This window comes from Lissotriton vulgaris, chromosome 5, assembly GCF_964263255.1.
Source record: "Lissotriton vulgaris chromosome 5, aLisVul1.2, whole genome shotgun sequence".
In the NCBI taxonomy this organism is placed as follows: Eukaryota; Metazoa; Chordata; class Amphibia; order Caudata; family Salamandridae; genus Lissotriton; species Lissotriton vulgaris.
In genome coordinates, this window is record NC_141693.1 from 1094442956 (window position 1) to 1094464034 (window position 21079).

The 21079-nt window shown below is 39.8% G+C and overlaps 1 protein-coding gene across 1 annotated transcript in view; it reads left to right on the forward strand.

Moving 5' to 3' along the window:
* Positions 1 to 21079, forward strand: part of LOC147712045 (uncharacterized) — a 133897-nt gene that overhangs the window by 21900 nt on the left and 90918 nt on the right. The window contains exon 2 of the mRNA XM_086920284.1: positions 8916 to 9012. Coding sequence (XP_086776410.1) covers positions 8916 to 9012 — 97 coding nt within the window. The remainder of the gene's footprint in view (positions 1 to 8915; positions 9013 to 21079) is intronic.

The following is a 21079-nucleotide window of genomic DNA, read 5'->3' on the forward strand; positions in this document are numbered from 1 at the left end:
AATTTCCTGATGTTCTTTAAGTACACATGCCAAAACCATAACATCTCTTTAAGAGATGTTTTAATGATAGATAATTCAATAATCTCTGTATTCGTAAAATGTGTAGTCCACCATAAATTCAACTTAACAATGTTTTTTCAGCATTTTTATTTTTATTTTGTAATGATATATAGTATCCCTTGACTGAGGGCGCTGAGCATGGCCTTCAGTACTCCACCCCTCACTCAAATCCACTCGTCATAGGTTTTCACTGTTTCCAAGCAGCAACAACTGAGCACAGGGAGTGGCCTTAAGTCAGCCCCTGTGCAGTACACTACCCTCATTACTCCCTGTGTGTAATAGGAATGTGTTGTTTGAATGTATGAGGAGTGTTTGTGAAACGACTGAAGTAGTTTGAATGTCAGTAAGTAAGTGAATGCTGTGCATTTTTTCTTGTGTCCATTTACATTGTTTGTATATTTTGTCTTAAATGTTCTTGAATTCTGAATAATTTGAAAAATATTTTGATAAATAAAACAGCTATTAAATAGCATCAAATGCATTGAACAGTTGTCTACGCATTTTTGTCAGATTTTGATTTTTTTGAATAAGGTATCAGTATTGGCATTATTTTTGTTTTTTTATTTAAGCGGGCTCAGCCTTACTGATTAGAGCCAAACCCTGTTTCGTTATTGGTGAACTCACAAAGGCATTCCTGGCAGGTGTAAATGTCCTTACAAGTGTGAATTTCTCTGCTACAAGGCCAGAGAAATCTGCACTCATAAACACCACTCAGGAATGGGAAGAGGGTATTCCAAGGCGGCAGTTCTGATGCTGACGGAGATATGGTTGTGGGTGCTGGAAGTGCAGATGAAGAAGGCATGTATTCTGCGTTTTTCTTATTTGCAGTTTTTATTCTGTCTGGCAACGTCCTGTCTTCTGTTGTGGTGCTTCCACACAATGTGGTTAAATTCTCAGCCAGGTATACAGGAGCGCCATTTCTAGAGGCCTTGAAGATGATGCAGCATTGGAGAGGGAGCCATTGCCCTTCCTTCAGAGATGGGGTGACAGGGTAACAGCTTTTAGCCATTTTGATGAGATGTGAATATAGATAGCGGACACATTTGGGATACGGGCTGATGGTAACATGGTTAAATTCGGAGGCCAAGTTGAAATTGGCAGTGTCTCTGTCATTAAGGGGTTATATGTGATTGTATTAAAAGAGCTGGTACAATGAGCTGGATAATAGACAATGAAAGAATATAGCAGACTTTTTTTAAAGAGGTAAAATTTGATTGAAGAATGACACAACTACTGAAAGTAATTTAATGTAAAGTGAACGGTATTTTGAACGCACAAAAAAGAGGAGCAACGTTAAAATGGCTATAATCTTTCTCCCCTCTGGTGATTTTATTGCAGGAGACACATCTTAAATCTAACTCCCCCAACTTTACTCTCTCAAAGAACAATGCCTAAGTGGCAGTGGGTGGAGTGGGTATTCTGTTATCTACAAGCTAGATTGGGAGATGGGTATGGTGATCTCGGACGAGGGAGCTACGTGGATATGGATAGAAGTCTTAGATAATGGTGTAGCTGTCGTCCTGCTTAACTATTATGGACCAATTGGGGATGGCTGTGCGGCCCTGAAACAGGTGTATGATCTGCTGGTGAATGCACATGGGTCTATAATCATGGAAGGAGATTTTAACTTAATACAAGATCTAGACCTGGATACTTCTAATAAGGGAAAAAAACAATTAAAACCTAAAACAGATAGACTTTCAAAAATTATAAAAAAGGATTTTGCCTTATTAGACCCATGGATTGTAGAACACCCAGAAGGCACCGAGATTCAGGGAGATTTAAAACAGCATCCTGTCTGGATTATTTTTGATAAACAATCATCTTGTAAGGGGGGAATCCTTGATTCTTTCTACCCCATTCTCAGATCATTCTCTGGTCTCCTTGATAAGGTACTTGCCCGCTCCCAAGAGAAAAAATAACAGGTGGCACTTTGATAAAACATTGCTATTGGATCAAAAATGGATTGACGAAACCCGGTATTTGAATACTGCACCAGGTTTTATGATGTGGGAAACTTTCAAGGCCACATTTAGGGGACGGTGGTGGCATACAGGGCCAATCTTCACAAATTAAGGAAACTCAACATTGCTGGATTCCAAGAGGCAGTAGAACGGGCTAGGAGATAACTCTGGGGTAGGTCAACTGGGGAACCGGAGGATGAGGCAATTCAGCAGAAATGATCAAAGGCAAAGGAGGAGCTGAAAAGTTTTTTTATGCTCGAGGAAATTGTTGGAAGCAAAGCTTTTCGACAAAAGGTTTATGAACAGAGCCAGCACATCAGCAAATCTTTAACCTGGTCCACAAAAACGCATCAGAGCAAGCAGTCTGTTCCACAAATTAGAGATCCCAGTACTAGATGCCTGGTGAATGATAAAGACAATATTGTCGAGATTTTTTGTCTCATTTCAATAAGATATATGGAGAAGTACAGATAGTTAACCCTTGAGTTCTTGCAGATTATTTTATGACACTCCAGCTACTTACGATCTGCAAGGAGGACAGTATGCTTTTCAGTGAACTGATCACAATTGCAGAATTAAGCAAAATCATTAAAAAAAATGATAAATGAGAAGGCAAGTGGCAGCGATGGGATCCCTGCTGAAGTGTATAAATTGTTTTTAGACAAACTTGCCCCATTCTTGGTATCATTATAGAATCAAACTATTGCTGGAACAGCGGTTTCAGATAGATTTAAGGAGTCAGTCGTGATCTCAATTTTAAAGAAGGATAAGGACTCCAAAGACCCAAGTTCTTATCGCCCAATAAGTTTACTAAATGTAGACTACAAGCTTTTTAAAAAAATCTTTGCAAATAGAATCACGGGCTGTGCGCAATATCTTGTACACGCAGATCAAACAGGGTTTCTGCCTAGGAGCGAACACTCGGCTGCGAACACTTTTTATCTGAACCAGGCCATCAGCCACTTTTCTGCTAGAAAGGATGGATTGGCAGGCCCTCTTCTTTATCTTGGGTGAGTTTGGCTTTCCATGCCATCTGATCGAGATGCTAGAGAGAATTTATAGGGGAGCCACAGCAAAAATAATTATAAATTCTGAGGAGGCGGGAGAAGTGCTGATAAGACAGGGTACTAGGCAGGGAAGCCCTATTTCCCCCCTTTTATTTTCACTCTTTATCGAGCCACTAGCGATAAAAGTTTGTTCTAGTGTATTAATTCAATCTCCCCTAGTAGGAACAGTAAAAATCAATTTATTTGCCGACGATTTGATCCTGTACCTGAACCCAGAGAAATCAAACATCAAGAGAGCAATGGGAGAAATCCATGCGTTTACAGAACTGGGGGGTTACAGGGTTAATCAGTCTACAACTGAATTTCTCCTATTTAATGCACCAGGAATAGAGCTGCCGGAAGGGTTAACATTTCTGCCTCATAAACCTATTAGATATCTGGGCCTGTGCTTGACAGTGGACTTCCTTGAACTTTTACATCTGAATTATGGTAGAACACTTGATAAAATAAAAAGTCTGCTAGAAAGATGGGCACTTTTACCCTTGTCGATAATAGGACGAGTCTCTGTGATAAAGATGTCGGTCCTCCCCTTGTTGATATTTCTATTCTTAAATCTTCCTCAAAAGATTCAAATCTTGTATTTTAATAAAGTTGAAAAAGGTAATCCGGGAGTTTATCTAGGCTGAGAAAAAACCTCGGGTTAAGCTATCTATTTTACTCTTGGATACATTACCCCATTTAGCTACTTATTATCAAGCTGTGTTACTTAGCTTAACAACTCAGCTATTGGCCCCTATTTCGAATTTTGATAATTTTCTACTTGATCTTATGATAATGAAGAGTGAAATTAAGCTACCAGCATTCCTGCGCACTGCAAAGTTACCAAAAAAGACAAGATTCAAGGTTGTGAATACATTCTTAAACCACATGCAGCAGTTTAATAAAAATAAATAACAGAAGAAGGGAGGTCTCCTTATTGATCCACTTCGGGACAAGGACGGTAGCAATAAAGAACTTAACAAGTCCCCGTAATCAACTCTTGAAAAAACCTCTTGTATATGCCCCTCATAACTCAAAAATGCCAACCACAAAAAAAGATATACAATTTAAAGCATACAATAAAAACAATGAATGTACAAAAAAACAGTGTTTAGTGTTTTTTTCAAAAAATTTAACAATTTATTACAAACCATTCAAATAGATGTTCAATAACATCAGTACAGTGCCATACATTTAAAATCAATTAAAAAAAATGTGCCAAAACACATGAAGAACATTTAAAATTACAAATCTCAAAGTTGTCGACGCAGCGTTTCGGTGTTATTGCGATATCACCTTCATCAGGACAAAGATTCTATTCAGAGAGAACATACAATTAGACACACAAACACATTGATTTTTTTAAAAACATTTCTTTTACAATTTTCTAAGGCACAGTCGTATTTTCTTACATTCTCACATTTTATATTCTACACAAAAGTACATTCCTACTGTTCGTGACCATGGTAGTTGAGTTACAAGGGGCTATACATAAGGGCTCAGAAACAAGTGACTTGAGTCACTGGAAGGTAGCTTGTTAGAGATAAACCATTATGCATACCTACGACAATTAATTCTGCCTCTCGTTTTAATTGGAGGTTGTTTGTTCGTGATGCCTCAAGGGATAAAGGCTCTGTTCTGACAATTAATATGCGGGCTTCCTTTCTGAAAAGGACAGGAAATGAAAAAAACAGCTATTCATAATATGGCCGAAATTTTTATTGCAGCTTTTTACTTTATTCTGTACGGCCTACGTTTTTGACTGACTATCCCATGTGTTGTTACCTGTAAATTTAGGAACTCTATAGTGAGGATTGGACCGGAGGAGGGTCACCGTATTTTTTAAAAATATATCACTACAAGGAAACACAAAATAGAACACGAGTTTTGTTGTATAAACCCTATGCAGTCAACTCAGTTACGCTGCTTTGAGTGCTCACTATCCCTGATTTCAGGGTAAGTACTATGTCTAAATAATGAGTTGACCGCATAGGGGTCATACAACAAAACTCCTCCTTTTTTAAAATAAACATTTAAAAATATGTATATTGTAATTCACTGCAGGTCACTTTAATGAGACTGAAAATTTAGCACTAGTAGAAGTTGACATAATCCAGTTACGCTGCTTCGAGTGCTCAATATCCCTTATTTCAGGGTAAGTACTATGTCCTAAATAATGAGTTGACCGCATAGGGTTTATACAAACGTACCATTTCAAGATGGCCAAAATGTTAACTGTCCCAGGTGTACATGATTGCGAATCGAGTCTCTTGTCTAGTACCAGTTGGCTTTCGTTCATGCCCTCCCCGTTCCCCCATCCACCAGCTCCTCCTTCCACTGGAGAGAGGATGAGTAAACAGGGAGCTAGCTAAATTCCCTCTAGACCTCTCCCTACCACCCACTGGGGCCCCCAGTCCCCTCTCACAAAAAGGCTTTGTTTATTACACCAACGTATTTCTACGTACGTATGAAATAAGTATTTTTAACCGAAAATATTTATTTTCCGCAAAAATAATGTCTAACAATATCAGTACTCATCTACTGTTTTCACGTGAAGTAGGTTCAATTGGTGGGAAAAATGGTCAATGAGTTCAACATGATGACACTATGAACAGCTGTAGTTCACTGCGATAGTTTAACACAGAAATGAATAAATCATGTTTCGCGTGTTCGGAGAAGTACCTAATATGTATATTTTCAACTTGCCTATTTGTAAGGTGTGAGCAAGTACCATATAGCTGGATACCCATTAACTCGTATGCACACTCTAGGGTCTAGCACACAACTCTGTTATTGCAAGTTGCTGACTGTTACACCTGCTTTTATGGAATGTTGAACACCCCCCTACCCCCCCTTCGCCCCCAGGCGGGTCCATCCCCATCTCCCACGTGCACACACACCTTTCCTTCATCGTCCTCTTTCTACCTCTAAGGCTCTCTGCCTCCTGTAATTGGTCTTCCGCTGACAAGTAGCCCCCGTACGGATCTGTAGGACTTTGTGTTCCGGGTTTTTCTCTAGTTCCCTCCTGCTCTCCAGGCCCGAACTGCATGACGTAGCCACAGCGCGGTCACCGGGTGGTGTTGTGAGCTGCGGGCATGCGTGCGCAGTATGACCGTGCTTTTTGGGGGGGGGGGGGTAGTGTGTATGTGTCGCACGGAGTTTCCCGGCAAGAGCCATTGCGACAGTGTGTAAAGAGAAAGGCTTGTACTGAGAGTGACAGGCCGGGGACAAAGGGCGCCCCCGGGGGACCCCGCAAGAAGCCCCTCCATCCCCCCCCGGCAGTGAGCGGCGGTGCCGGGCTGCAGGTAGATGCTGCTGCTTCCCCCTGCACAGGATGTCCTTGGAGGCTGATACAAGCAGCCTGGAGTGCGGACTCCCCTCCCTGCCCCCTGTAGCAGCTGTGTCAGACAAAAGACCCCGGGGCAGGCCCCGCAAAGATGGCGCACCCCGTGCAGAGGACCTGCAGGAAGTAAGTGCCCAGTGGTTGGAGAAAAAGTAGTAGGAGGTCATGTCTTTGCTCACAGCAATTGGTGGTGTTTGCTCTCAGAGACAACGAGAGAGGACAGTCTGGTTCACGCCTCTGGGTGCCATGACGCTGAGGTTTCTGTTAGGCATACCAAAATGGCGTTACCCGTATTATACAATAGCATACATGAACATGTAGCATAGAAATAAAATATAATATATTGAAAAGCAGAATATACCTAGACGTATACATGTAGAATGCTCGGTCCCAACAGAAAACAAGCACAGCCTTACGTTTGTGGTAAAAAACTTCTTATCTTCTTTATGGGGCGAAACTGATGGCCCCATAAAGGAGATAAAAAAACCTTTTACCACAAACGTAAGTCAAGTAATCCAGTCTGAAAGGGAAGGGGCTGAAAGAGAAAGAAGTCCGCCACTGGGACCTCTTTTCCAATGGCTGGCCACCGTTTAGCAGGAACGGTGACGCCAGCCAATGGAAAAGAGGTGCATGGCTTAACCTCACTGGTGAAACCCACTCTAAGTCATTAAGTCTCGCCAGCGAGACTGCGCATGTGCGCAGTCTGACGCTAGTCAAGAACTAAAAAGGGCATCCTGCAATATGTGCATTAGCTTCAATTGTTCAACAAAGCCCATGTTTGAGTCTGCACTCAGAATTGGCATCTTTGGGCGGAATTTCTGATTTTTGGACACAAATCAGTGAGTGTAGCAAAATGATAGGCTCTACACTTCCAATGACATTCCCAGTTCAAAGCTGCATTTAGGTGTCTGCAAAGATCTTCTAACCTAAACTGCCAAGATACCAATACACAGTCCCATACCCAATTTTTCGAAAGTTCTCAAAAACTGCTCAACAGATGTATGCCAAATCACAAAACACAAAAAAATTCTAAAACCTCTGTCTTTGTATTATGTTTGACACTAATCTATTTATATTGTTTTTTATATAACTTGGCTAAAATGTCCACAAGGGAATTAAACTAGTACAAGTAAGGTTTGATATCCCGCCTAGAGTTTTCCATCCTCCACCTACTTGTTGGTTGATGGTGTGAGAGAATGGATGAGATGCTTTTTATGCATGCAGGAAGCACACCTGTCTAGCAATCTGTGACCATTGCGGTCAGTCAATGTTGAGCCTATGTTGGGCTCTAACTATCTGCAGCTCAACAAGAGAGATGAGTATAGTTAATTTAGGAACAGCTACTCCTAAACATGGCTAGAGTTAATGATGAACAGACACAAGATTACATTTTAAACTCCACAAGTGTCTCCTTGTGTTCCTCTTGTTTCCCAAAAGTATAGAGTTATTATCTTATGACTTGCCAATCGTTCCTCCTACAGAATCATTCATTAGGGGTATCCAGGGGAGGGGGCTTGCAGGGAGCAATCTTCATTTGCTATTTATAGCCATTGGCCATTTCTATGTGTGGATGTGTTCATTTTCCTTGAATGACCTCAGATCGACAAGCCGGCTACAGGCATCTTCTTAATTGCTACACAAAGACCCAGATTCACAAAGGTTTAGTGTCGGGTTAGGGTTACTTTTGTAATGCTAATCTGACGCAAAATCTATTTGAGGATTTACAAACCAAAACTAATTGTTATTAGCGTTGGCTTGTGTAGGAGTGTAACACACTGCTTTGCATCACTTTGCATCAATGAGGAGTTACATGGGTGGTACATGGGATTTCCCAGATAATAACATATGCTTGTTGGCACTAAACCCTATCTACCAACGTTAGTTGACAGGGTTTACCGCCAAAAATGAATGCTGCTGTAAACTATGTGGTAAATGGAGAAATGTTTTAATTTCTCCTTTATTTTCCGACTTTTCATGCATTCTGCACTGTACAGCACACATACAAAGTAGGAAAAGCTTTGAAGTGTGTCTAGGCATAGTACTTTGGATAGGAAGGGTATCCTTCCTGTAGGAAACCTAAATAGACTCAGGCACGCACCCTAGCACAATGGCGCTAAGGTGTGTGCCTGCCGCATGCAGCTGAAATCAGCACTGGCACTAGGGAGAGGGAAGGAGAGAGGCATCTCTCTGTGAATTTGGTGCTCTCCTACTCTTTCCCTGTCAGGCAATGCTGCCCAACCTCTTTGGGGGCTGTGCTGTATTACGTGACAGTTTTCACTATCTGGGTCAAATTTTCATATATTAAGGAGCCAACCCTCAATGTCAGTAATCAAACCAGAGGAACTTTGGCGCGGGGTCTACATTGCCAGCTAACGTGCTTAAAACCCAAAAGAGTTGCCTAATAGTTTCACCTTTGCTTTCAGGGCGAGGTTTTTGCAGTATCAGTGTCCTACATAACCCTCTCAGGCCTACTAAATTGTGTTCTTTTTCCTTTTTACTCAGAATTTCAGAGTTTTAACTTGACTGTTATCTCGTTGGCTGTTGTCATTTTGGTGGTCACAAGCCTAGCCTGCTGCATCTCCCACTACCGACGCAGAAGGTGAGTCTGTTTCCTGTGCTAACTAATTCTTCTCTTGACAAGGCATACCAAAGAGTTGCTTGCTAATATTCGCGTGTAGCCATGCTAAAAAAAAATGTGAAGGTGCCTTTTCTCCAGAAGCATTTCAGTAATCAGGAACATGGTCCACTTTCAAAATGCATCCAGATTGTCTCCATTGAACATAGAATTCATAAGTCTCCCATAGGTTCATAGGGAACAACATTAGAAAAGCCCATAGTGTCAATCTATTTTTGTTCACTTCTCAACATATAGAAGCACTTAAAGTGCAGCTTTAAATGCTGTATTTAATGGAAGTCTTGAATGCGCCTAATGTGCTGCTTTGGACTTCCTGTTTCCCAAGTCATACTGCCCTTTCTGACCTTTAGACTTTATACATTTGGATTACCCAGTCACTTATAGATACACTTGTGCTTCATACTAAACACAGTAGGTAATGCTAGTCCAAGCTTTTCTTCAGAAAGCTCATAAACATGACCAAGCTATGTCGAGCCCTCGCCGCGTTCTTGCCACATGTCCCAACAAGCTTAGCGCTTACTATTCTAAGAGGGTGGAACTGACTGGCCAAGTCTAGGGACCAATTTCAAACTTATATCAGAATAAGTTAGGCCACAAAAAAACAATCTAGGGTCTCCATATATCTGTCTTACTCAACTTGCAAATTAAAGATATTTTTAGTGCCCATGAATCGACAAAGATATCTGTGATCTCCTGTGTTAAATCTTCCTTTGTGATGTCAGGCTAATTACAGGTTGTCTGTGGGATCTTCTCCACAGAAGACCAATGTTTAGCAGTAAGTCTCTCATCTCAGTTGGGAAATTTAATTCATATATATATATATATATATATATATATATATATAGATATATATATATATATATATATATAGATATATATATATAGATATATATATAGATATATATATATATATATATATATATATATATATATATATATATATATATATATATATATATATATATATATATATATATATATATATATATATATATATATATATATATATATATATATATATATATATATATATATATTACTTACTGGCGGTCGCCAGTAGGTAGTTATAGTTAGGATTATTTTCAATAGGGAAATCGCAACATTCTATTGTGAACAACTTTGGCGCCGGTTAAGGAATCTGCCTGAAAATTTCCTCAAATTTGCCTCGCGGCGCTCCGGTCCTTCCCTGAAAGTTTGGGGGGGATTTGTCAAGCGGGGGCCGAGAAAAAAGGGGGGTCCCAAAACGTGTTTTCCCCATGTTAATTTCTATAGGGCGGTCGACCTCACTTTTAGCCCGAACGGCTGAATGGATTTCCACGAAACTTGGCAAAATTGTAGGGACTGGTAGCCCGATGTGCCTTTGCTATGTCTCAAGATATGTGCTCCAGTGGATTTTGAGTAATTTAGGTTCTAAAAAATATATATATCTATAAGCGCGCCCTGGTACGCGCACCGGGGCGCTAACCAGCACACTACGCGAGTTCGCGCGCGGAAAGCTGATTGGCTCTCGGGTGTCTTTCAACATTCCAAACAGTCCGAAGCAGCCGCCATCTTGTGTCTCGGTAGGATCGAGACACAAGAGGTGGTAAAAACAAAGGAGGAAATGACCATAAGGGGGCAGAGTAGACCCCCCGACCCCCTAGGTTTGATGTGGGGGCTTTTTTTTCCGATTTGCGCCGGGGGAGCGCCCGGTACGCGCACCGGGGTGCTCACCGGGGAGCGTACCATGGGGAAAAAAGAATGACAGAGTTTTTAAAATATGTTGCTTTTTTATAAATGGGAGGTAGTTCTAAAAAGAACTGTTTTTTCTTCTTTTTGTTGTTTTATATTTTTTTAATGTTTTTTTGAACATTGTGTACATTTTTTGGCTTTTATGAACTATTTTATATTTTTTTGTTATTTTTATGGGGAGAAACAAAATACAGGGAATTGTAAACGGCTCAACTGGAGCAAAAATACATCAGGAAAAAATGATTTTTTGGGGGGCAATTGTGGTTGTCACCAGCACGGTTGATGAGCTTTATGCTTTGCTCACCATAGGTGATGGTCTTACCACGAAATATACAAGAGATCTTGTATTCCCCAACTGTGGCTGTATGTTTGGGACCATCTCCCTTGTCTCTGGTCCCGATGGAGTGGGTTGCTTTCGTTTGGAGGTGCTGGGTGAAGATTGGGGAGGGTTGCTGGCCAGTTCTCTCACCTCTGCCGCAGCATAGTTGTTGGGATGCTTGCGCTGCATGTGCCGAATCATGGTGTTATTGCCAAATGAGTATTTTTTATTAGGGTTCCCCCTTGAAAGTTCAATGCCACAGATTTGGCAAGTCACCTTTGGCGCATTCACTTTCTTTTTGCCCTCTGGGATGAAAAAAACTCCCATACAATGTGTTGCTTTGGCCTATATGGGTATTGTCTTCTGGTAGGAATGTCCTACTCCCCTCCTCCTCCTCCTCCTCCTCTTCTTCATCTCCACCACTGCGGTGTTGTGGTGGTCCTCTTGGTGGTTGTGGTGGTGGTGCAGATGCTCCAGCTGCTGCTGCTACTGTAGCCATTTTAAAGTACAAAATATTAGTCACAGATCTCCAAATAGGTCTTCCTCAGTCAAAGGACAAAGTCAGAATAAGGAAAAAAGGTGGGGGCTTTCATCATTTGGAAAAAAAACTGTCCTGAACCAATGAAAAGTGTTATTTTCAGGTCATATGACCCGGGCTTTCATCATTTGGAAACCAAAACTGTTCTGCACCAATAAAAAGTGTTATTTTCAGGTCACATGACCCGACGCGCTTACGCTACGCACCCCCGGGCGTGTCGCGTAAGCGCGTCGGATGCTTACGTTGCACGATCGTCTTCGCTTGAGTGCTTCCGGGTGCGCTTACGCCGTGCGTATCACGCGGATGCGGCTATGCGATACGTCACAATGATGTTTTTGTTTGCGGCAATAGCGCTAACGGGACACTCACCGGTGCGCGCCCCGGGGCGCGCCGGAAAACTGCGCTTTCCGGTGCGCTCACCGGGGCACGCACCGGGAGCGCTCCAGGGCAAAAAAAAAATAGTATTATATAAATATACAATATAGGATTCATTATAAAAAATATTACATTTCATAGGTTTGAGGCCCTATATATAGTTAGGAATTAGCATTTAAAAAAACCTATGAAATTCACTAAAAAAAACATAGGTTTCACACCAGTTATAGTTAGGAATTAGTATTTAAAAAACCTATTAAATTCACTGAAAAAACCATAGGTTTCACCCCAGTTATAGTTAGCTGGAGATTTAACTGACATAAAAACATTGAAATTCCAAAGTCATAGTTAGTTGGACTCACTATAACAAGCGTGCCTGCAATGCACTGCTGATGACGTCACATATTACATCACTCATGACATCGTCAGTGACATCACTCATGACATCACTTATGACACCATCCTTGTGACAGAGTGACAGACCTCCTTTTAGTGTAATGTAACCCTTGAAACACATATTCAAAAATAGAAACTAACATTTTCAAAAAAATATAGATACCCATACCAGTTACAGCAACCAATTCAGTAATTCCACCACCTATATACACATCCACTCATTCACCAACAGTTATATATAGTCACTCATACATATACTCACTCATCATATGTAGTGATACATCTATACATCCTGATATACACAGACAGTCAACAAAAAGTTACTCACACACATACTCACACATGCAAATAAACTATTGAATATCCATTTATTTGCATATACAACTATACACACTCTACCTCCTTACTTCTAAGGAAACTTACACATACTTACTCTCTTAAACAATCACTTATCGAAACACATACTTATTTAAACAGAAACTCTTACAATCTCTTACTCTCACATTTACTCACTTATATACATCAAAACTCACATACACTAGATTAAAATAGATGTCGTTACTAATAAAGACAATAGTGAGACAGTCATTCACTCACTAACACACACATATACACACTCATCCACCCATACAGTCCTGCACATATACTGTTTTCAAAACACATACAAACAGTGAGTCAGTCACCAACCCATGCAGCTACTTATACACAAAGTGTAACACTGATACATATATTTCAATATTTAAAAGTTACTCGCAAATATATGTATTCAATAAAATACACTTAATAAGGCAGTTAACCAATCATTTTTTTTTTTTAAAAACATCCATTTACACACTTATTTAACCATTTATTCTTCCATCAACCTTTACAAATACATATATAAAACAAATTAATTTTTCAGAAAGACACACATTCACTGGCTGGTGTCATCAGTGATGTCATCAGTGATGTCACTGACGATGTCATGAGTGATGTAATATGTGACGTCATCAGCAGTGCATTGCAGGCGCGCTTGTTATAGTGAGTCCAACTAACTATAACGTTGGAATTTCAATGGTTTTATGTCAGTAAAATTTCCAGCTAACTATAACTGGTGTGAAACCTATGTTTTTTTGAATTTAATAGGTTTTTTAAATACTAATTCCTAACTATAACTGGTGTGAAACCTATGTTTTTTTTAGTGTATATATATATATATATATATATATATATATATATATATATATATATATATATATATATATATATATATATATATATATATATATATATATATATATTACCTACTGGCGGTCGCCAGTAGGTAGTTATAGTTAGGATTTTTTTCAATGTTAAATCTCAAAATTCTATTTGGAATAACTTTGGCACCGAATGACGAATCTGCCTGAAAATTTCCAGAAAATGGCCTCGTCGAGCTCCGGTCCTTCCTTGAAAGTTTGGGGGGGATACGTCAAGCGGGGGCCGAGATAAAAGGGGGGTCCCAAAACGCGTTTTCCCCATGTAAATTTACATAGGGCGGTCGATTTCACTTTTAGCCCGAACGGCTGAATGGATTTCCAGCAAACTTGGCAAAATTGAAGGGACTGGTAGCCCGATGTGCCTTTGCTATGTCTCAAGATATTTGCTCCAGTGGATTTTGATTAATTTAGGTTCAAAAAAATATATATATCTATAGGCGCTCTCCGGTGCGCGCACCGGAGAGCGCTCCAGGCGCGACACGCGACTTGTGCGCAGAAAGCTGATTGGCTCTTGGGTGTCTGTAAACATTCTAAACAGTCTGGAGCGGCCGCCATCTTGTGTCTCGGTAAAATCGAGACACAAGGGGTTTGAAAAAAAAAGGGGCAAATGACCATGAGGGAGAAGAGTAGATCCCCTCTGACCCCCTAGGTTTGATGTAGGGGCTAAAATAGGGTCCTGCGGGGCATTACATTTTTTATTTTTTTTTCGTTTTGCGCGGGGGAAGCGCATGGTACGCGCACGGCGAAGCACGGGGAAAATCCAGGACCATATTTATGAAGGCCTTGCGCTGCCAGTTTTGCGCTTCCTGTGCGTCAATTTTTGTGTCGCACCAGCGGTGTAAAAAAATGCGCATTGTTACGCAAAAAAAAAAGGGGCAAATGACCATAAGGGGGAAGAGTAGACCCCCTCTGACCCCCTAGGTTTGATGTAGGGGCTAAAATAGGGTCCTGCGGGGCATTACATTTTTTTTTTTTTTCGTTTTGCGCGGGGGAAGCGCATGGTACGCGCACCGGCGAAGCACGGGGAAAATCCAGGACCATATTTATGAAGGCTTTGCGCTGCCAGTTTTGCGCTTCCTGTGCGTCAATTTTTGTGACGCACCAGCGGTGTAAAAAAATGCGCATTCTTACGCAATATTTAAAAAGTGACGCATCTATCTAGATGCGTCACTTTTTAAATATAGTGCAACGAGGCACATTTTTTTACACTGCTGGTGCGATGCGTCACTTTTCTGTGCGCACTCCTTATGACATTCCAGATGTGTCATATTTAATGTATGATGAATCATGTTGCAAGGAGTTACAGATACGTCAGTATTTCTGACATATCTGTAAACATGAAAGTGACGCGAGGCAGGCGCAAGATTTTGACGCAACAGCATCCTAAAAGTGACGCAGAGAAATCTCATAGATTTCAGTACGTCGTTATTACGAAGCTTTTTGCGGGGGAATGCCCCCTCTGCATACATTATACCTGATGCAGATATAATGTGGCGCAGAGTTTTAAAAAGTGACCCATGTACCTAGATGCGTCACTTTTTAAAAGTAGCGTCAGGTATAATGCATGCAGAGGGGGTGTTCCCCTGCAAAAAGCTTGGTAATAATGACGCAGTGCGTCACTTTTAGGATGCTGTTGCGTCAAAATCTTGCGCCTGCTTCACAGCAAACCTTTCACATGGTGCTTTTTCCATGTGAAAGGACACATTACTGGAGTTGCGTCACTTTTGTGACGCACTCCAGCAATGCGTTACTTTTGTGTTTACAGATACATCAGAAATACTGACATATCTGTAACTCCTTGCGAATTGATTAGTCATATATTAAATATGACATATCTGGAATGTCATAAGGAGTGCGTCCAAAAAAGTGAAGCATTGCTGTTTTCACGTAGCGATGCGTCACTTTTCAGAAATGAGGCCTCCAGTTTATTCACTGTGTCATAACTTTCTTTTCTAACACTCACCTTCTTTCATTCCTCCTACTTCACTTCCTTTCACCTCTCATACCTTTCTGTTCTTTCTTACTCATTCTCCTTTCAATTATCAATGCACTATATTTCACTTACTCTTCATTTTTTTAAGAATATAGCTCTTTGATGAGAATTGGAGGTAGTTCTGAAAAGAACTTTTGGTTTTCTTCTTTTAACTGAACAGGAACAAAAACAGGGAATGGAAACTGCTCAACAGGAGCAAAAAGAAAACAAAAAAATTAGGGGTGGGAAGGGCAGCGATGGTTCTCCAATGCTCGAACCATGAGCAGGACACTTTGCTCCCCATAGGTGAGGAGTTGATTGCAGTATCTGCATCTGAGGACCCCATGGTTAAATGCAGGTTGTATGTTTGCCACCTGCTCCTGCGATTGCTCTCTCCCAGAAGAAGTTGCTCCTCCGGTTGATGTAGAGGCCCCATCTCTGGGAACCTCTTGTGCCAGAGCCCTGACACTTTCCCGGGCAAAATTCTGGGGGTGCCTCCTCTCCACATGGCGAATCATGGTAAAGTTGCCAAAAGAGTACTTTTTTTGGGGGTTACCCCGTGACAGGACCTGTTTGCAGATCCTGCACTCCACTTTTGGTGCATTCACCTTTTTCTGGTCTGCTGGAAACTTAAAAAATTTCCAGATGAAATGCTCTTTGACCTTCAGCTGAGGAGGCTCTTCATCAATGAATTCAGGCTCATCTTCACTGCTGGATGGTCTGGCAGCCATGATTATCCAAGAAATATGCAAGAGCAAAAAGGCAGGTCTTTCAGTCACAAAAGTGAAAGAAGAAGTGAAGGAAATGGGTGGGGATTTCATTCATTGTAAAAAAAAACTGTTAGCAACCAATGAAAAGTGTTATTTTAGGGTCACATGACCCGACGCGTTTACGCTACGCGCTCCGGAGCACTTCCGGTGCGTTTACGCAGCGCGATCGTAGGCGCTTCCGGGGCGCAAACGTGGCGCGATCGTAGGCGCTTTTGCGTGCGTTTACGCGCCGCGAACGTAGGCGCTTCCGAGGGCACTTACGTTGCGCGCCGAAGTGACGTCATCAAACTTTTACAGAAATGCATAATCATTTTCCTTATTAAAAAAAACTAATTTTATTTGTATGGTACGAAATGTTTTGCATTATTATTAACTTTTCATTCATATTTTTTTTCACGAACGACAGTAGCGCTCTGGGTGCGCTTTCAGATGAGCTCACGGAAAAGCTTACCGGAGAGGTTATCTGAAAGCTTCCCGGAGCGCGCACCCAGAGCGCAAAAGAAAAAAATTATATAAAAAAAATGAATACTTTAAAAAAAACAGCAAATTGTAAAAAAAAAAAAAAGGTTAGAAACTCGATATACAAAGGAATTAGCATTTAAAAAACCTATGAAATTCACTGAAAAAACCATAGGTTTCACACCAGTTATAGTTAGGAATTAGCATTTAAAAAACCTATTAAATTCAATGAAAAAAACAACATAGGTTTCACACCAGTTATAGTTAGCTGGAAATTTTACTGATATAAAACCATTGAAATTCCCACGTTATAGTTAGATGGACTCACTATAACTTGCGCGTGCAATGCACTGCTGATGACGTCACATATTACATCACTCATGACATGGTCAGTGACATCACTCATGACATCACTGATGACACCATCCTTGTGACAGAGTGACAGACCTAATTTCAGTGTAATGTAACGCTTGAAACACATATTCAAAAATAGAAACAAACATTTTCAAAAAAATGGAGATACCCAAACCAATAACAACAACCAATTCAGTAATTCCACCATCTATATACACATCCACTCATTCACCAACAGTTCTATATAGTCACTCATATATATAGTCACTCATCATATGTAGTGATACACCTATACATCCTGTTACACATCAGCTGTCATCCAAAAGTTACTCACACACATACTCACACATGCAAATAAACTATTGAACATCCATTTATTTGCATATACATTTATACACACACTACCACCTTACTTCTAAGGAAACTTACACATACTTACTCTCTTAAACAATCACTTATAGAAACACATACTTATTCAAACAGGAACTCCTACAATCTCTCACTATATATACTATACTCACTTATATACATCAATACTCACATATTCTAGATTAAAACATATGTTGTTACTAATGAAGACACTAGTGAGACAGTCATTCACTCACTAACACACACATATACACACTCATCCACCCATACAGTCCTGCACATATGCTGTCTTCAAAACACATACAAACAGTGAGTCAGTCACCAACCCCTGCAGCCACTTATACACAAAGAGAAACACTGATACAAACATTTAAATATTTAAACAATACTCGCTAATATATGTATTCACTAAGATACACTTAATAAGCCAGTTAAACAACCAAAATTTTTTTTTTAAAAAAACATCCATTTACACACTTATTTAAACATTTATTCTCCCATCGACCTTTACAAATACATATATAAAACAAATTTATTTTTCAGAAAGACATACATTCACTGGATGGTGTCATCAGTGATGTCATGAGTGATGTCACTGACCATGTCATGAGTGATGTAATATGTGACGTCATCAGCAGTGCATTGCACGCGCAAGTTATAGTGAGTCCATCTAACTATAACGTGGGAATTTCAATGGTTTTATATCAGTAAAATTTCCAGCTAACTATAACTGGTGTGAAACCTATGTTTTTTTCATTGAATATATATATATATATACATTTTGAAAAACTCCACACCACTTCCAGCAAGCAATCCTGCAACGCCAGTGAGAGAAGGAGACGGACCACAGAATCAGGTGCAGTAATTTTATTTTGCACAGAACAGCTACGCGTTTCAGGCTTCCACGAGCCCTTGTTCACGCTGTAAGTCGATAAAGTTTTTTGTTGCTTTTATGTTGATGTAGAGAGAGTGTACTCGCCCCTGACAGTGACATCATCCATCACATGGTCATAGACATACAACATTCTTGATCATATATTTAGACAAGAGCGAAAGACAGACCCTTTAACAGCATGAATGCCATTACATTTCTTTTAAAACCTTTGTAAAATCATAATATCACTGGATAAAACCACTATTAGCTATTTGACATTGAGCAATTGTCTGTATAAATACATCACAAAGTGAATAAAAGCTCAATTCTTGAGTGTCATATATGCTAAATCTTGGTAATCCAATATATGAGTCATAAAGAAAACGACTATGGATGTAAAAATATGTGCAAAGCAGCAAATATTGATAAAGTGCAAACAGATGTGCACATTATTTGGAAGTGCAAAGAAGACAACATTTGATATAAATATAAAGTGCATATGACTGTTTGATATATGAGGCGTATCAATATTGTAACTATCAACCATTGCAGAGCCCTGCAATAATTTAGTTAAAACCATATAAATTACCCTCTAAAAGTCATCAAAACAGTAAAAAAGTGATACTATACAAAGTCAAACATAGTAACATCTAAGTTATAAGAAGATGAAAATTTTGAAAATTAGAAAATTACATAAAATGACCTATGCTATAAAGTAGAAATATATACACTTATCCAAAACATGATAAAATATTTCATTAAATTCCTGTACAAAAGGAGAGAGATTTCATAAAATATTACACATGTTAAGGTGAGAGAGATAAATACTACATATATATATACACACATTTTTATATTATTGTTAACATTCAAACTCTATACTTACAGTAATTAATGTAAAACATATCAATAAATAGTGTAGTTATAGTAGATCAATATAAATTCATTTTTGCATTTTTACATATTCAGGTAAATGTTATATGAAAAGCAAGACCAGATGTTGTTAGCCAATATTCCTCAAAGTCTAAGTCCTCAGAATTAGGGAACCTATATACTGGGACTGGGTGATGTAAGACTAGATATTATGACATATATAGATAGGAATAAATAGGAATATGTAAGAGACTAAACAAAGCTGTGCATTTCCTCAATATTATTTAACCCATTCGGCCACTTACTGTCGAGTTCTAAGATCATTTTTGTTTCCAATTGTCGTAGTAAGCGCATGTGGTTGCCTCCTCTTTTGAGTATCGGGATGGCCCCCACCACATAGTATCTAAGACAATTTAGATCTTTATTGTGAACATCTTTAAAGTGGCGGGCCACCGGTAGGATGGGTCACTATGGAGTATAGCCCTTAGATGTTGCAGGATTCTCAAGTGCACCCGTAGTTTTGTGCTTCCCACATAATTTCAACCACAGGTGCACGTGAGAACATAGACTGCAAAGTCTGTTTTGCAATTAAAATTGCCTCTAATGGGTACTTCATTTGTGCTAAAGGGAGTGGAATAGCTAGCTTTGTTTATACCAAATTTACATGCACGGCAACTGGTGCATTTCTTAAAACCTTTATTGGGATGTAGCCAGGACTGTTTCTGTTTTGTTTCTGGTGCTGCCTTATCCAAGGCAGACCTCATATTACTGGCCCGTCTAAAGGTAATGTTAGGAGTAACTGGAAGTTGGTCGGAGAGAACTGGGTCAGTTAATACAATCGACCAGTTCTTATTAATAATAGTTCGCAGTTTTCTGTCATCACTGCTAAAGGTCGTAATTAACCATGGACAGATATTTACATTTTCTGTTTTTCCTCTTACTCCATGTGTTGTGGTAACAGGTTCTATTTCATCCTCTCTCATGTCAGTTATTTTCAATAGGCTCTCTCTAGGTCTTGTATTAGCTTTCTGAATAGATTTTTGCAGAATATCTTCTGTGTAGCCCCGCGCTCTGAAACGTTTGATCATATCAGCAAGGCATTTTTCAAAGTCATGGGGTGTGCTACAGATTCTTTTCAAGCGTAGTATCTCACCGTAGGGAATGCTAGATATAAGATGTCTAGGATGCATACTAGACGCATGCAAAATAGCATTCCCTGTGGTGGATTTACGGTGTAAGGTTGACTTGATCATCTCATTCTCCACATATATTTCAACATCCAGAAATTAAATTTTGCTCTTGTTAATATGGGATGTAAAATGTAGGTTTAGGGAATCCTGGTTGATGTCCTCCACAAATGTAAGGGCTTGCTGTTCATCCCCCCTCCACAAGACGACAATATTGTCTATGTATATATATATTTTTCACTGAAAAAAACAAAGGTTACAGGGATGTTATAGTTAGGCTGACATTTTACTCGTACAAAGTTAGCTGAGCTAATTATAACTCACACCCCCACAATGCTCTGCTTATGACCTCACATATTACATCACTCATGACATGGTTAGTGATATCACTGACGAAACCACTGATGACATCTCAAATGACATCACTGATGGCATCATCCAGTTATTGTGGGTGTTTTGAAAAAGTTTATGTGTGTTAAATATATAAATGAATGTGTATTGGTGAATTAGTGTGTGTAATGAGCGACTGTATGGATGATTCAGTGGGTGCGTGACTGACTGTATAAGTCAGTGAAT